The sequence below is a fragment of the Molothrus ater genome, chromosome 3 (assembly GCF_012460135.2).
Source record: "Molothrus ater isolate BHLD 08-10-18 breed brown headed cowbird chromosome 3, BPBGC_Mater_1.1, whole genome shotgun sequence".
Taxonomy (NCBI): Eukaryota; Metazoa; Chordata; class Aves; order Passeriformes; family Icteridae; genus Molothrus; species Molothrus ater.
This window is the reverse complement of record NC_050480.2, coordinates 43,264,077-43,281,431: the sequence shown is the minus strand read 5'-3', so window position 1 is coordinate 43,281,431 and position 17,355 is coordinate 43,264,077. Positions and strand designations below refer to the sequence as shown.

At 40.2% G+C, this 17,355-nt stretch overlaps 1 protein-coding gene across 1 annotated transcript in view; it reads left to right on the top strand.

Annotated features, from left to right (window-relative positions):
- PCNX2 (pecanex 2) overlaps window positions 1-17,355 on the top strand; it is a 151,371-nt gene that overhangs the window by 52,908 nt on the left and 81,108 nt on the right. Inside the window, 2 exon segments of the mRNA XM_054514349.1 lie at window positions 9,960-10,069; window positions 12,212-12,308. Coding sequence (XP_054370324.1) covers window positions 9,960-10,069; window positions 12,212-12,308 — 207 coding nt within the window.

Sequence of the window (17,355 nt, the reverse complement as noted above, 5' to 3'; positions counted from 1 at the left end):
GTGTGCTAATAATTTGGTGTCTGTGAATTTGTTAAGTCCCTTCCTGAATGTGCTGGTCCTCTCTGAGTCCACAGCTTCGTGCCAGCAAATTCTAGATGTTCATTGTGCTCTGTGCAAAGCAATGTTGTCCTTCATTGGTTTTAAGCTGATCTGATAATTTCACCAGGTCTTCCTGATGCCTAGTATTGTAGGATTTGTGGAAAACCTGGTCTGCATTCTTTTCATCTGCTGCCTTTACAGATTTGCAGGCTTCAGATATATGCCCCTCAGCCATCTCTTTAAATTGAAGAGTCCCAGCCTTTCTCGTGTCTCTCTGTAAAGCAGCTGCTTTCTCAGAGGTAGCTGAGTTACTCACCCTACTCTGTGCCTCCCCTTGCTCTGCTGTTATCTTCAGAAGTGGAGAGTCAGTTGTGTATGGTGCTCAGGATGCAGGTGTGCCACAGCTTTCTATGCTGGCATAGGACTGGTTCCATTGCCAGTGGTGCCCAGTTTTGGGCAATATTCAATCTAAAGCTTTTTACATTTTTTTTTTTTTTTAGATTTTATTTTAATGTGCCTATGTCCTCTGCATGGGATATTTAAAAATGACAATGAAATTTTGGCTGCCTTCAAGTTAGCTGTAAAATTCCCAGTGAACACAGCAAGACCAGTATTTCATGTTAGACTTGTAAGGAAATTTATCCTATGAGGGGCCAGCCTTTTGGCAGTGTTTCATTGAGAGCTGGATGCTGTCAGTGTCCATGCAGGGGTGCAGCAGGATGTGCTGTGGCTGACAGGCTGCCCTTGACATCTTGTGGGCACATGTCAGAGGAAGCTTTGTGGTGGCACATGCACAGCACGCACAGAGAACCCAATATGAGGTTGTGCAGCTGCCAAGCACTCGGGCTGGCAATTTACATAGATGAGAGGGGCAATCAGGTGTTCCTTTAAGGAAATTCTTTTAGGAACATCAGCATTTCTGTAGTGGCTTTCAATAATTTTTTACTTGAAATTTTCAATAGAAGCCTTAAATCAAAGAAGGACAGTTATAATGACTTAATGATTACCTGCAGATGATCAGAGCTGGCTGTGTGTTCTTGACCACTCCCAACAGTAAGGTAAAATGTGTTAAACACATTTGGCAGCTTGAGTCCTTACAAAATAAATTACAGCAACTCAGCTGCTGTGTTCAGACACTTGAAATTAAATGTCTTTGAACCTGTGGCGTTCTCCCAGGGAATTTCCTGTCACCTGGCTCACCCACTTTGTCAGTTGTGTTGGTTAGAGCTGTGTGATTGAAAGTTTAACTGCTGCTTGTGCAGTTTCCTGCAAAAGTAACCAGTCCCCATACTGCTGTTTTCTGGCTGTATTAACAATTCAGAAACTGGCAGCTGGGATGGAGTAGGAGGCTTTTCTTAAGGACGGACAGAAGGAGAAAATGGATAACGGGAATGAGAAACAATGATAAAAATGAAAAGAGCTACATGGAAGGCAGGAGTTAAATTACTGTTATATAGGCTAATACCTGGGGAATGATATTATTTTTTCTTTTTTTTTCTTTTTTTTCTTTTTTCTTCCTTAGATTAGCAGATGGTGATTCACTAGTTGAGGGTAGGGAAGTTGTGTTATGGATACTTCAAAAATGTTTTTTGTAAACAGTAGGGGGAAAAAGCCACTTAAAATAGTCTACATACTCTTTTCTCAGCATAATACTTTAAACTACAGCATGCAGGTGGCTTTGTAGATAAGCAATCTCCTTGTGGATTAGGCTTCAAACTGCTTAGAAATATGCTTTTAATGCTACCCTCAAGTTGAGTGCTGTGAAAGATTTACAAGATATCTGTTGTAAATTACTAATATTAAGTTCAGACTTTCTGTTCACACAAAAGTTAGCGTTAATTTGAATTTTAATGGCACTGTTCCAGTAAAGGCACTTCTGAGAAGGTTAATTTAAAGCATGTAAAGATGATTCCTCTTGCTTCAGCTCATAATCTCAGTCTACTGGAGTACTTGAAATTTCATACATTTTTTCTTCAAGAAGTTTCAAAATAAGCCCTTGTGTTAAACCTCCTTGTTCTTCAGTCAGGTCCAGAGATTTCTAATTTGAGCTGATTTCTGTAATGTTGCAAGAGAATGATTATTTGGTCGATGGAAGAAGAGTAGGAATGAGCTTAATCTGATCCTGAAGAGGGCCCACTGTGAAAGGCGGTCTAGTAACTCAAGCTGTTTTGATAAGTAGTGAGCAGCAATTCATGATCTTAATCAAGTGAAGATTTTAACTTTTGGTTTGCTAGTAGAATTTGTAAAGTTTAACTCAAAACTGAGCAAATGCTGTAGTATGTTTCACTGAGGTGTTTGCACAACAGTGGTAACATAGTTTTCTTTAAGCTAGAAGGAACATCTTTTCCATACTTGTGCTTCATAGCAGTTTTTTTTTTATTCTTATTTTACTCTGTTCATTTTGATTGGTTTGCCAAAACCAGCAGAACAAAATTTTCAATATTTATGGAGGTCAAAAAAAAAATCACCATAATCAAAATTTTTCAGGGTGGGGAAATATGATAGATTCTATTTGGCAGAGGACTTCTGGGTTGCAAAGCATGTTGTTCTGGCTGAAATGTAGCATCCTCAAATGTCAACTCTAGTTATTGGCAGAACATCTTATAGCTCAGCAGGTGTAACTACCAAGAGTTCTATTTCCTGAAATATATTGCAGAGGAGAATGGATCTCTAAGTGATTTTGTGCTATTTACTGGTGAACAATTGCTCACATCAAATGCCCAGCCTGAAGAACATTCCAGAGGTATCAGGCTTGATTCTCTCCTTCCTTAAGTGGTTCTTGTGTTCCAGTTATATTCTTGCAGGGTGAAATAGTCTTACCCACTTTCTCTCTGTACATTAATTATTCTGAAAGGAAATATATTACTCCTGAAGAACTTAATTGGGAGAATAATTAATTTACCCTATTAGTTTCCTTTTTTATTAAAATAAAACCAATTTTTATTTTATAATTAACCTGTGTTCTTAAGTGAGTTTTTCTTGTTCTTTTTTTAGAGCATAAGCTATATATACATACAATAGTTTGATTTAGTTGTGCTCAGATTTTGAAATTCATTTTGAATAGCAAATTCATAGTGATTGTTTCCTCTAGAACTTCAGTTTTAGAAATTAGGAAGTAGGAATTGTTTTGGGGTATGTCTATAGAACAGTGTAAGTACTCAAGGTACCTTTCAGCATGTGAATATAAACTCTGAAATCTGAGACTAATGGGCCTGTGCTGAAGTCCTGTGCTTTGTCCAGACTGATTTTGCTGTTGAATTATGTTGTACAAGACCAACTGAGACCCTGTATGGAAAAGCAGCTGTGGTATAAACGCATTATTTAACATAAGTTTAACTTTCCAGTTTAGCTTAATAATTCTCATGGATTTTCGTTCAAGTAAGTTGCCTGAGGAAAATTATTATACAGTATTCTCAGTTGAGAATTCATCCTGTGACCTGCAGACAATGTTTGGCATGTCCAACAGGTTCATCTGGCCCTGTCACTCTTTCTGAGTGACCTTGCAGTGCCTTTGCCATCACATGACCAGAAATATTTCTCTCTCCTGGCTAAAATGCACATAGCACCTAAAAGAGGATGGACAGATCTGTAGTCTTGTGTGAGTGGTGAGGGTGTGGGTTGGGTCAGGTGTCAGGCTGCTGTCATGTCCCGTCACAGACCTTGATCAGACGCACATGATGTGTTCTGGGGAGTGGCTGCACACTGCTCACCTGGCAGACCTGGGGGGTTTTTTATGTGGCCAAATGTGCACTTTCACACAACTAAAATAAATGACAGACTGTCACTAGGGCAGGCACAAACTCTTTGCAAGATGATGATACCTGTGTGTGACTTGGGCACTTGGAGAACAAAAAGGAATGTGTTCTTCAGAGGTGACTGGGAAGCAAACAGGTCCCAACTGCTGTGGCCAGGCAATGGCTCCCTTCCTCATAGTGCTCCTGAGCAGCTTTGCCCTTGCTTGATATTGGTGTGGAGGAGCTGTGGGTCTGCAGCTTGTCAGGACCTCCTCTCATGGTGCTACTGCTGGGATGATCAGTTTTCATTTTCTGTAAAGCTGTCACATAAAAAAGAAACCCAAAATTGTTCACAGTAGGAAGTACAGAGTAATGCATCTGAAATTAGAACAGATAATTTCTTCATAAAAACCATGAGCACAAAATAGCAGGTCTCTGTCTGTGTATTTGAGGCCTTGAGGACTGATGGGCAGGACACTATCTGTCACTGCTGTCAGTGAAAGCAGCGTGTTGTGAGTGGAGCAGGTTTACAAGTCTGTCTGCCCTGGCTGGTGCAGAAGTTGTTCCCTGTGGTGATGATGATGTGAAGACACATGGATAGATTTCTGTAGTGCTATCCCAGTGATGCAAAGGTGATTTGGTTACAGCTTTGAGGTGCTGTAGAGCATCTCCTCATAAACCTTACCCCACGACACATTTGTATATGAGCGATAGGACAGCGGCTGCTTATCCATCCTTGCATATAGCAATACTGTAAACCTGGTTTCAGGTGAGTACGTAGGTAAATGCCTTAGATTCTGACGTGCAAAAACCTGAGTTTCTCCTGCTTGCTTTGAAATTTCTTTATCTCCCTGACCTCTGTTTAATGATGTCATCACTCCTTATCCAGTTCTTTCCAGGTCCTCTATGAACTTTCATTTACTTTTGTGTAATACAAAGCTCTAAATCCTAAGCATGGTTTTATCAGCTCTTTTGTTCATTCCTTGGATTCTTACATGCAATAGCAGCAATTTTTCAGCTCACTATTTTTTTCTCAAGCTCTCGGCTAACTGAGCTTAGCTTAACATTACCTGAGTTCACTTCAGCCAGGCTTTATTTTTGATCTCATCTTCAATCCTGTAATCTTGAACAGAAATTGGCAGCTCTAATAGCTACCTTAGCATTGATATACGAAAGGGTTTTCTCTTTTTTTCCAGGAGGAGGTGTTTTTATTTTTCAGATATTCCATCCATCAGATTGGAGACATGGGAATTTCTGTGCCATCTTTTTCACTTGACTAGAATTTCATGATGTACTGATTTTTTGTCTCCTGCTCCATCTGTTTGGTGGTCTGTGCCCAAATATTTAAGAGATGTTTTTAAAAAAAGTCAGGTATGCCCTGTTACTTTTTTTACAAATATTTGGTCTGGAATTTAGCCATCCTGATATCAGTCTTTAGCATTCCAGTGTTCCAGGATTTTGCCATGGGGCAGAAGAGCACATCCCTGAATGTTTCTGGAATCAGTCAGTCCTTGTCTTCTGCCTTCTGTTCATATCAGTTAGTTTGGATTTGAAATGTATCCAGAACCAGTTAAGTACTTGTCATCCAGATAATTTTTTTTTTCCTTTGTATGGAACTTGCAGTTTGTCTTAATCAGTCTGGAAAAAAAAATCAGATTTTTGGAATTGGGCCAGAAAAATTGAACTTATGTGAATGTATTCATATGTGGCACACAGCTTTTCCCAGCTCTATGTAAATGTATATTTTTGAAATAAAAGTTAGATAGTTTCCATTACCCATACCCGAAGAAAGTACTTTCTGGTGGCTTATTTATTGCTTCAAAGGACAGTTACTAAAAATCCTGTGTGGATTTTAAACTGTTCTCAACTTACATTGATGTAGTTTGGTTTGTTAAATGAGTTTGAAACTAATTAATCAGAATAACAGTGCTCCTTGCTTCCTGTCTTCAGTGATGCAGTCTTCATCTGTGTACTAATAATTTTGAAATATTTGTCTTAGGGGTTTTTGGTGGGAAAGAGTTGCAAGAATACATCTCCTTCAATCTACTAAGATTGCTCAAATAAATTTCTAGATAGCAGTGAATGGGCTCATGTGTATAGACTGGATTCTTGTATATGTAAGTGACCAAAATAGAAGTATAATATTATTGGACAGCTTTATTTCTGCTGCATAGAATACTCTCAGTCCTTTTGGAGGTTTTGGAGGCCTTTTTTTTTTTTTCTAATTTAGAAACCCCTTAGGTTCAAGCAAGAGCTGTTAGGGGTGTTAATTTTGGAGAGTATTCCTAGATACCATGCCTTTCAGTAAGTGAAGTTTGCTGCCATAGTCAAGTCTTGCACTGTAGACATAGCTTCAATAGTTGTGGTCTTAGGTTTCTGTGTATAATAACTTATTTTCCAGATAGAAAAAAGGAATTATGCCTGTAGAATCTAACACTGCCCAGAGTAGCTCTCACTGTCTGTCACTGTACAGGAATGTAGAAATCTGCACTGTTTCTTTAGGATAAACTCACCATTATGTGAAACATGAGTATCCATGATTCCTGCCTGAAGCTGCTGCTCATCTTGCTTTTTAGCCAAGGCATTCCAGTCACAGACTGGGATCTGTTGTGTCAGGTGCTGTGTGTGGACACACATGGACGCCCCTGCATCAGTCCAGTCTTTATGGATTTTAAATTTCAGCAATGAAAATACAGTCCAAGATAGCAGCAATTGCAGAGAAAGAGGGCCAATGCTACTTTGAGTGGGCAGTGATACCTGTATTTTGGTAACTTATCACATGTCATGTTTTTGGAGATCATCTGGGAAAGTAATGCTTTGTTTTCCATGGATGATGGGAAGATAAGGCTGGTGGGCATCTCTTCCTAGAACTTGTCTTAGTTGTGAGGCTCAGTAATTCACATATTTTGGTTGTTATATTAGTGTTTACTGAAAAGGAGTATCCATGGTAATATGGTGTTAAGCTTATAGTTAGCCTTGTAGAGAACAAGTTCTAACTATTTTCCCATATTTTGGGGGGTGAAGAGGGTTCCCTTTTATGATCTCTTTCAGAAAGTCAGTGTTTTAGATCTTCAGTAATAGGCTGATAGTATTTATTTCCATCTTTACCATCACACGTCTGGAATGGTTGGCCGTCAGCCCTTCCTGCTTATTGCTTGATATGTGAGCAATGGCACAGATCCGTGATGAAGCAGCAGTGTGGGGGTAAGGAGAAAGAGCCAAGACAGTTTGATTGAATTGCACAAGGGGCTACGTGACATTTAAAGGTCTATTCCAACCCAAGCCATTCTCTGACTCTATAAAGAGTGATGAAATCATGAGAGTGGAAAACCAGGTGTGTGAAGACCAACTGGAGTTTGTCTCCGTGTTTAAAAACCCAGCCACTATGCCAGTGCCTTCACCTTCAGTGATGCTGTCACTCCAGCAATCTGCAAAGTCACTGCTGAGTTGAGAGGAATACTCTGAAATTAAAAAAAAACAACTGAAAAAGTAACAAGAATTTCTACTTAGCATACTTGGTTCTCTGTTCAGAGCACTTTTTGTCTCTAGAGTAGAACATATGATTTATTTGAGCATATCTTTGAAAGATAAGTGTGTTACATGCAGTTTTTTTAGGAGAAGAAAGAAGTGAAAAAGGATAAATAATGTAGGACAGAAAACTACTAGAACTACTTCTTAAAAATACATTTGCCTACCCGCCTCTAGCAGTGCTAAAAGGCTCATAAGTTCAAAGACACCTTTATCTCCCCTTCTAGTGGATTGTTTTGGGATTAGGCAATTCTCTGGTTGGAATGGAACACCCCACTCCCACCACTGGTCTCTTGTAACTCTTGGCTTTCATACTTAACCCTGTAAGTCTGTTTCACTTGTTTTAAAAATGACTGTGTGAGTGTCTGCATCGAAGCCAAAACCATATATGAAAGGACTACGTGTCACCTCAACCCCATGAGGTAACCCAGGAAGTGAAAGTCCCTGTCTCATATGACAGATAATACCAGCTTCCAAGAGTAAAACCTGTCAGCCCTGTTTTCCCACTGAGAAGAATGATTGTTCAATTATCAACTATTTTATTTGGTTTTCATTTTTTAAATTTAAAGCTACCAGGCATATTTGTGGGGGAGGAAAATGACAAAATGGAAGAGGGTACGTCACACTGATACTGAAGAAATGACACCTTTGTTCATTCTCATCTTTTCTACAACATTGTGTAGCATTTTTCTAGAAAATCCTGTTCTCTAGGCACATAGTGAATATTGATGCCTGTCCTACCTACTTTCCTGGCTCCCTGATGTCTGAGTTTTGAGGGGACAATGACAGTTTGGAAATGGAGCACAGACCAGACAAATGCAGAAGCTATGTGTAATATGCAGAAAATATGGAAATAGAATTCCTGAGACATTAATGTGGGGATTCAGCTGTGTACAGCTTTATGGTAGAAAAAGGGTGGAATGATTTTTCAAACTGGCTTCTGGTAAATTTCAGTATCAAGAATATTACTCATCTCTTGATAGTATTTTGCTTTCAAAAGGAGTTGCAGAGCAAAGGGGCAGTCATGCCCTAGAAGCTGCTGGGATGATGTGTAGACAGTTGTGTTGCCCTGAAAATGCAGAAGATTTTTGGATAGGCTATGATTCAGCCATTTTCAGAATGTTTTGGCTTCAGTTAATTTTCTTCAGTGTTTTGAAGAATTTTAATTGAATGTGACAGGAGACTAAGCATGGGAAAAGCTAACTGAAAATATATTTGGCCCCAAAACTGGAAACAGTGAAATGAAGAGTAGGATTGTATGGTAAAGTTTAAATTGTCAAATAAATGGTGCTGGATTCTTTCAGTAATAGCATGTGAATCTCTCTTTTGTTTGTAATTACTATTTTGGGTAGGACTGTTTGATAGAATCAGGCTCTTCTGTCTTTTATCATTGTGATTTTCAGTAGGATGATGAGGGGAAGATGATTCTTGGAATTAAAATTTCACTTTTTTTGGTACTACTCTTAGGATAACAAGGAATTTCAGAGTTAAATTGCAGAATTCCATGCTGCAATGGGTTAGATGTTTGACATTTAAAATTAATTTTTCTTAGGTATTCATTGCACCTGAAAGAAATAGAGTGTTTCTTAACATGCTGAGAAAGCATGCATAAAACTGAGCAAAATAAGACTAATAAACCTACTTCATCCTCTGAAAACATTGGTGCTGTACTAACTTTAAAGTTTTCAAAGCAAGAGATAACCGTGCAGAACTCTTGTTCACACTAGCCTGAAGTTTCACAGATCCTGCAAGCATTGCTTCTCAAAACCTTTTCAGAGAGTGCTCTGGTGCAGGATGTGGTGAGTTCACATTTGGTTGATCAGGCAGAATTTCTGTGGAGGCAAGGAATGCGATTAGTAAGTGAAATGGATTTGTTCCAAGTTTCTTTGTCCTTCACAGACGAAATTTGTTTTCTTCATAAATAGGACTAACAAGTATGTCTTAGGATCCCTAATTGGTACCTGAGGATGTCACAGATCATCTTTATAAGTGTTCCTTAAGCTTTATATTCTTTCTCTTACTCATTCTAGCCTGTTTTAGCTGTTAGTCACCTGGAGAGAATTTCTCATCTCAGTTATATCCAGAGTGCGCTGGCGGGTGTGCCAATTGTCTCTTGTTTCCCTCCTCGGGGATGTCACACACGGGGGCCAGTGCTCTCCCTCTCTGCTGAGTTAGCATCCAAGCAGGGCCTGAGTGGAATGCACAAGGCAGCAGAAAGATGTCTGAAAGAAACCCCACTGCCTGATGTACATGATATTGTCATTTGTTCAGTGCAGTCTGGCTACAGGTCAAGTATCAGTGTATCAATTTAGCGTGTAGATAAATGCACTGCAGTTGCTTTCACTCGGATCTCATTTTAATGAGAATTTTCCTCTAACGTTTCATTGAAGAGGAAAGAAAACCTGCCTTTCATGTGGTTTCCTAGCTAATTGCTGATTATAGGAGAATTGCACAATATGACCACAAAACATGTCTTTAATTGCAAGGTTTTTTCACAGTAATAATCTTTGATATGAAAAAGGATTTTAGTCTGTGGTAGATGGTGTATAAATGTAGATGTTGTGCATGTAACATTGCATGTATGATGTATGGCTTAACCTACTTATTTTGGCTTTTTAAGTTCTGCATTCCTAACTTTGCTTTCTGTCATCCCCTCAGGAGCCCTGGGATGCACAGCACATTCCAGCACTGTTCTCTGCTTTCTGTGGCCTGCTAGTTGCACTTTCTTATCACCTCAGCAGACAAAGCAGTGACCCATCTGTGCTGATGTAAGTTGCCTGTAAATGCTTTTTTGCTGATTACTCTTTACAGCACACAGCCAGAGTGATGCCTGGGTTTCAGAACCACAGGGGTTGCTTCCTGAAAGTACTGTGGTGAGGTGAAATTCCTCACCATGTCTGCATGGTTGGTATCAGTCCTGTATATGAATGAAGTGCTGCAGTCAGATCACCAGCAGGGTTGGTGTTCTTTAAGCAGCACTATCCAAAATCTCTGAAGCAGATTTTTCCCCTCTAGGAGGTTGTGTGCTTGCCAGGTTGGAGGACAGTGATTTAGTTGAGGGGAGTTCACACAACTGGAGTTGCAGAATGTGCATTGGTTAGCACTGGGACCTGAAGAAGGAACATTTAATGTGCTGGGAAGGTGGCTGAATTACAGCTCTTGCTGAGGATTACTTCAGTAGGCTGTGCCTCTCAGTTTGAGGTTCATCCTTCCTTTTGTTCTCTGACACAGTCTGCTAGAGGTAACTGAGGAGAGGAAGTGTATGCTAAGAGTGACACTGCAAACAAGGGAGATTAAGGGGAAAAGTCCCAACATTGTGATCTGCATGTTGAGGTGATGTGTGAGAGAGAGACCCAATAGATCCTTAGCTCAGGGGCAGCAAAGTGTGATATATGGCTGTTATAGGGGCTGTGGGGGTCAGCAAGCAGCTGGGAAATTACATCTATGGCTGTGGGGCTAAGCAAGCAAGTGGGTTTTGTGCCACCAGTATCACCATGCCATTTGGAATTCTCCTTCACAGACAGCTCAGTTTTGTCCTAGGAGAGTGCAGAGGGCCTGTGGGAAGTTCTCTTACAGAGAGTTCTCTCCTTTGATTCATGAGGTGAGGCTCAAGGCTCATTATGCACAGTTCTGCAATGCAGAAGAGAGAAGGGGGAAGTGGAGAGCTTTTTAGGCCATTCAGGATTCTGTTTTGGTAGAGAAACTTGGAAATGCAGAACAACATTGAGGAAGGAAAAGATATAGAGCACTAGTAGGAAATTATCATCCAAGTAAATCTTGCGGAAGAGTCAAGAAATTCTTTACCATCCAAAAAATTCAGGGAATCTGACATTTATACATTGCTAGGTGCTGATGTGGCAAAGCAACAAGAACTGCTTGCATGTCTTACCATGAACTTTACCCACAGCCTACTGAGTGAGACATGGGTGTCAGGCAGACCTGGATCAAGCTTTGTGTGGATGGTGTGTAGTTTTTAGGTCATTACAGTATGGAAATCAGGTATGGAAGCAAGTGAAGTATTAGGGAGAGTTCTTAGCCTTGGAGTAAAATATACACAGGTAAATTGCAAATCAGCATGAATTTGTGAGTTCTTTTCAATTTTGAAGTAATTTAAATGTAGCCATTTCTCCCACTTCCAAAAAGGACACACCAGTTCATGAACCTCTTTAATAAAACAGAAACTTTTCTTCCTTGAAACTTTTGTTTTAAGGAAGTAATCTTAAACTATTAAATGCATTTTAACTTGTAAATCTAGCTAGCAATTTCATAACGTTTGCAATGAAATCTTCAGTGACTGAAATGGTTCCTAAAAATCTAAAAATTAGGAATAGATGTACAACATCAAATGTTTATTGTGCAATTGTAAAAATGCATCATCCTTAAAAAAAGATATTTAAGATTTTTTCTCTGAAAAGCTCTGAACTTCTTTTAAATAAGTTAAGGAGATTGGAAAAAGTATTAAGGTATGGTCAATGGCATAAAATTCAAGATGGATGAGGAGGTAGCACATAAATCTAGAAGAGAGAAGTAATATACAATTTGTACAGAATTGGCTTCCTTAGCCATTTTAACATGGGTCTAAAGAGCTCTCATATTGGTTTCAGCTTAGATGAAACAGAACTAAGAGTCATAAATGGAACAGTACCCTCTCTGCTCATTTCTCTAAATGACTGAGTCACGTTGATTAGGCTGCTGAGACTCCTCAGGATTCTGATGAGGAATTTCTGCCCTGATCACAGGTAGAGCTGGCTTGTCTGTGGTTTGTCAATCTCCAGCTGAACAGAGACATGAATGCCAGTGTATACGTGAAGAAGGAAATCTGAGGCTGTTGTTTCTCTTGTGTCCTTCAGGAATATTCATATCTGTTGCACATGTTCCAAGGCATATTAATTAGGAATTTTTTTAAACAGGTCCCTTATTCAGTGTAAATACATCCCTCACTATCTACGCCAACGATTTGAAGATTCATCAGAAGATCCACTCCCAGAAAAAATGAGAGAATCAGTGGTAAGGCTTTTTCTTTCATTAATTTCTATTTAAAGCTCTCTCATCCATTTTGCCCACTGAGGAACCTTGTAAATATTGTCATTTAGTAATTTAAATAACTAAGAGCACAGATAGATGATCTTTATGGTGAGGCCAGCAGTGAGAAAGGGGATACAGTGAGAAGGGCTCCTTTGAAGGGCTCTGCCACATTGATTCTTTAATATAGTCCATGTGCACTCTTAGAGCACTCTTAGAGCTTGGGGAGGGGTGCATCTCTCATCCTAGTACACAGAGAAGTAATGCAGGTTCTGTGCACAGAGTTGCAGCCTGAGAATCTGGTGTGTCGAAGGTAGGCTGGATTGTTCAACAAGCATTCAAAAAGGTGAGCAGTGCTGCCAAGCTCTGTGTGCACTGCAGAGGAGCAGGAGTTGGTCCACAGAGTTACACGTGTTTAAAACACCCCTTATTCTTTATTTTTCTATGGCTAGGGCTACCTGTTTTTCAGGAATGCCTTTTCTGTGCCAGGATATACTCTTGACTGTGTGCCGTCCACCCCAGCTGAGCCAAGTGGAACACACTGTCAGACTTGGCACCTAGAGGTGGAAGAAGCATATGAAACTGGGATAGTATGGGAGAGGGAGGTACATGCCTGGTGCCAAGCATTGCCATCTCATCATCTCTTTGCTTGGCAGGCTGTTTATTTACTACTGTCTGGCAGGAAGCTCTAAGTTTGTGTCAGCTTATTTCTCACTTCAGCACAAACATCGTGAAGTGACCCATCTTCCTTTTTGTGTCTTTTTATATTAAAAAAATGTTTGCTGTTACCCAGGGGAGGTTGATCTGCTAAGGCATTCATGTGGGAAGATCATCAGGTTTCCAGAAATGCTAAGGGGTGTTTGACATTTATTAGTCATGTGAGCTGTTCTGCTTCCTGGCTGTTGGACAGCTCTTCCTCCTGACCACATCCCCAGTGCCTGCACATCGAGCATTTGTAACCTAGGCAGCTATTCCTTAGCTTCTGAGTGCTCTTTGAAATCTAGGAGCATTCAGAGAGTCTCTGGAAGATAGACTGCGTTTTTTAACCCTTAGACATGACCTGGGAGTCCGTAGTTCCTACTGGCCTCCAACTGTCCCTTCAATGGGATGCATCTCTCATGTGCATCTTGAATCATTTCTTAGGCATTTGATAAGGTGTTGCACAGCCTGCATTCAGCATATGCATTGATCCCACACTACCAATGTTTTCTACTTTTCTAAGCTGCTGCTTAGATTGTTATTTTTGCCAAGTATAATCTTATTTTAAACTGCTTCCTCTAATAGGGCCTACATAAGACTAAGTGATATGGCTGTTTCTTGTTGCTTGTATTGAGCTACAGTTTCTTGCAAACTAAACTGTTTGCAACAGTTGATACTGGAATATGACTGTGCATCTAGAAACAGAGTAAAAAGCATGAAGTATTTTTGTTAGAATTTTGCTGTATTCTGTGGTATTTGTGGTGTGTAGGTTATTGCTGCGGTTCATTGACATTCTGTCCTTGTACACAGCGACTGTATGGCAGATGTAATGGAAAGCTTCTCATGCTCCTGTATTCTGTCTTTTGCTGATAGTGCCTTTCTTGGAGGAATACAGAGTCTGATGTCATCTGTTCTGCAGATGGAGCCCAGCCCGGGGACTGAAGCAGTTACTGCAGCTGTCCACTTAACTGGTTTTATTTCACAGTGCAGAGGGAAACCTTGAGCAAGGCTTTAAAATATTGAAAATAAACCCCAAAAATAGTGGAAAAAATCTGTATCTAAGATCCTGGCTGTATTTTCAAAATGAAGTAATTCTGCAGACTCTAACAATTTTTATATCAGTGACATGGACAGGGATCTGCTGTCGTACACTAACACTGCACAGCTGCACTTGAGCCCTTGAGCCAGTGGGGTGGAAGGTGCAGAAATATGGGGATAACTGCACTGGGATTTGCCAGACACAGGACTTCAGTTCTTCTCTTCACAATGTTTCATTCCTCTCACACTTTTTCATTTTGTCACACTTTTAGGATTAATTAAGTGGGCTTCCTGGCACCTTTGCTCTCCAGGAAATACCTGGATTTGGGAATTGGCACTTTTCTGTTCTGTACATTTGATACTCCATGCTGCTGCTGCTATGAGGCAGAGGCTGCTTTCCTTCAGTGTTGCTGGAGCTTGCTAGTTTGCCTTCATTCTTTTTCCTCTGTCTTGGCTTCCTCTAATCTGTATAAAAATTGTAAGCCAAAGTGTTTGCTTACGATTAGCAGTGCTAATTTGGAAGAGATTAGCTGGAGAGAGAGAGAGCAATTTCTGATGAATGTGGGCTCTTTGTCTAACCCCTGGGTTACCTGGTACCTCTGTTTCAGTTAAACACCAAGGAGACTCCCACTGCTATCTCACCAATATAGTGCTAATAGGGCAAGTAGGGAAGAACTGAGGCAGGAGAAAATGCATGTGCATCGAATCCAAGGAGCACAATCAGGCCATAGTCCCTGCTGACTTGCTTCAGCAATAGCAGTCATGTTCAGGATGTAGGACTCAGCTGACTCTTCAAAGTCAGTTTAAAATAATTTCCAGAAGTTTTGTGAGGGGATCTTCAAACTGTTCAGCAGCTGGGTGAAACAATATATCAGTATTCAGAAGAGGTTTCATGACGGCAGCTCATTTTTTCTTGAAGTGCTTCCCTGCAAGGAGAGTATTCCTAACCCCTGTCAGTGGCAAGAGATGGCAGGATGCAACACAAGCCAGCCTTGCCTTGGTGACATGTGGTCTACAAAACACCATTTAAATAAGATGATTTTAATCAGAAAGCCAGAGGCATACAGAACCAATCTCCTTCTCAAGCAGCTGAAAGCAAACAAGGTTAATATTGAAAATTATTGTGTTGTTTTCTGGATGGCTTTGCATTGATGTTAGGGGTAATAAATACAGCATCTCTAATGTTTGATTGCGTGACTTTTTACCCTTTTCCTTTCCTTGAATAGCTGTGTAAGAATTGCCAGCTTTGGAAGCCTGAATTATGAAGCAGCTGTGATTCATAATTGACCATTCAACTTTGAGAATGGAGCTTCCTACCATTATAATTAATTTCTGTAGGCATCCACATGGCTGATTACTAGATTAAGCAGTGGCCTGAGGGTGATAATGTGTTACATTCAAACTCAGGGTTCCTTCCTGGTCTTTAGTAAAAACATTTAGATAGCTAATAAAAGGATTTTTACAAAGCTCCAAAAATCTAATTGAAAATAATGGTTGGACTTAATAATTTTAAAGATCTTTTCCACATAAACAATTCTATGATTCTGTGATAATAATTAAAACAAAAAAAAAGTGCCACTCTAATATATTCTGCTTGTGAAATCCCCAAGGCATCGATGTTGGTTTGGTGTTACTTTTTTTTTCCCTTGAGTGCAAAATGGAGAATGTAGAATGGCTTTCAGCCCAAACTATTAACAGTGAGTGTCTCTCACTGGAGAGATTTGAACTGTGAATAGAGCTTAATTTTTACATTTTTGGACCAATTGCAGTGAAGGGCTCAAACATCATGCTATAGAGTTATTCAGTACTCAGCTCATAAGTTCCTGGCCTTGGGAATGATATCCAAAATCCTGCTTTAGTTGGGTCTAAGGTAGGCACATGGTTTTCAGGAGCTACCTGCCATCCACAGGAAGGCCAGGAGCCTCAGATCCACCCCCAGCAGGTAGATGCCCAAGGTTTTCTCCTGGAGAGTAGCTGTGAGTCCCTCTCAGCCAGAGAGATCACTGCCATTTCCTGGGGGACCCTGTCCCCTGCGCAGTGACATGGAACAGAAGCAAGAACTGCTCAGCTTTGTTTTAGAGGGAAAAAGGCCTTAATTTAGTGAGAAGCTTGAAGGCGTTGGCCACATCAAGAGGGAGCTGCTGTGTGGACCATTGTGCCACACAGCTGTGCAGTATTTTTACATTTTGAAACAGTTCAGTGCAAGGACAGAAGGACAAGCCTGGGCATATATGATACTTTAAACATGCTCAGTATTGCCAGAAATGGAAAGCAATTGTCAAACTTGGAGTTAAATATCTGAATAATAATAATTTCCTTAAAATATAGGCCTTTTTCTGTATAGGATTGTCAAAAGTGATGAGAGCACTGTTAAAAGGACAATTGCAAAAGGAAAGATGGGAAATACAAGTCCTGTGCAATATAATTTGTGTAATATGTTCTCTTCTGAATGTAATGTTTGAAAAGATTCTATTTGGTGATCTGGCCTGGAATGGAAAGTTAGGATGCCACCTCTCTCCAGAAATGTGCATTCTTATCCCCTCTGCTGATTTTACAGCTAAACTTTTAATATTTTACATGGTTTTTAGAGTGTCAGCTTTTTCAGCCATCTGATTGTGAGAGGAACCAGCCATTTTAATAATAAGCCTTTTGGGTTGTAAAGAAGAGCTTGTGAATGTGATTGGAGTGTGTTTGTTGTTCTTAGAAGCTTGTTTTAGATTACTGAGTAGTTGAATTCAGCTGTGCAGAAAATGATACTTGATCAGGACTTTTCATGCTGTGTATTCACAAAGGGGCTGAAATAGTGCTATATAAATTTGACACTGCTTGATTTTCTCAGATACTGATGTTTTACATAGATTTTTATGCAACATCTTTAAAAATATCTGGAAAGCTTAAAAAATCATTTCCGTTGCATAGATTGGTAATAATTCAGTTATTCATTTTTATTAGACCGTGTTTTTTCAGTACTGCTACTTGCTAGTGAGAGAACTGAACAGAGAAGATCTGTGGGGACAGGCAGGGAGCCAAAGTTTAGTCAGGGAAGAGAAGTCTTTTCCTGTGAGCTCCCTCGTGTTGTGGTTCTCCTGCTGAATGCGACAGCCAAGGAGCAAGGCCAGCAGGGCTGTGCTTTGAAAAGGTGGTCAGGAGGAGTTCCAGAGACCTGACTCTGCTCCCACCTTCACAGCACATGTAGCCCGTGCAGAGTACAGGGCTGTCCTGAGAAGGATGGCTCTCAGAGTGGAGGGAGCGCCACTCTTCTGGAGATGTGTACATACTCCTGAGCAGCCCGGGA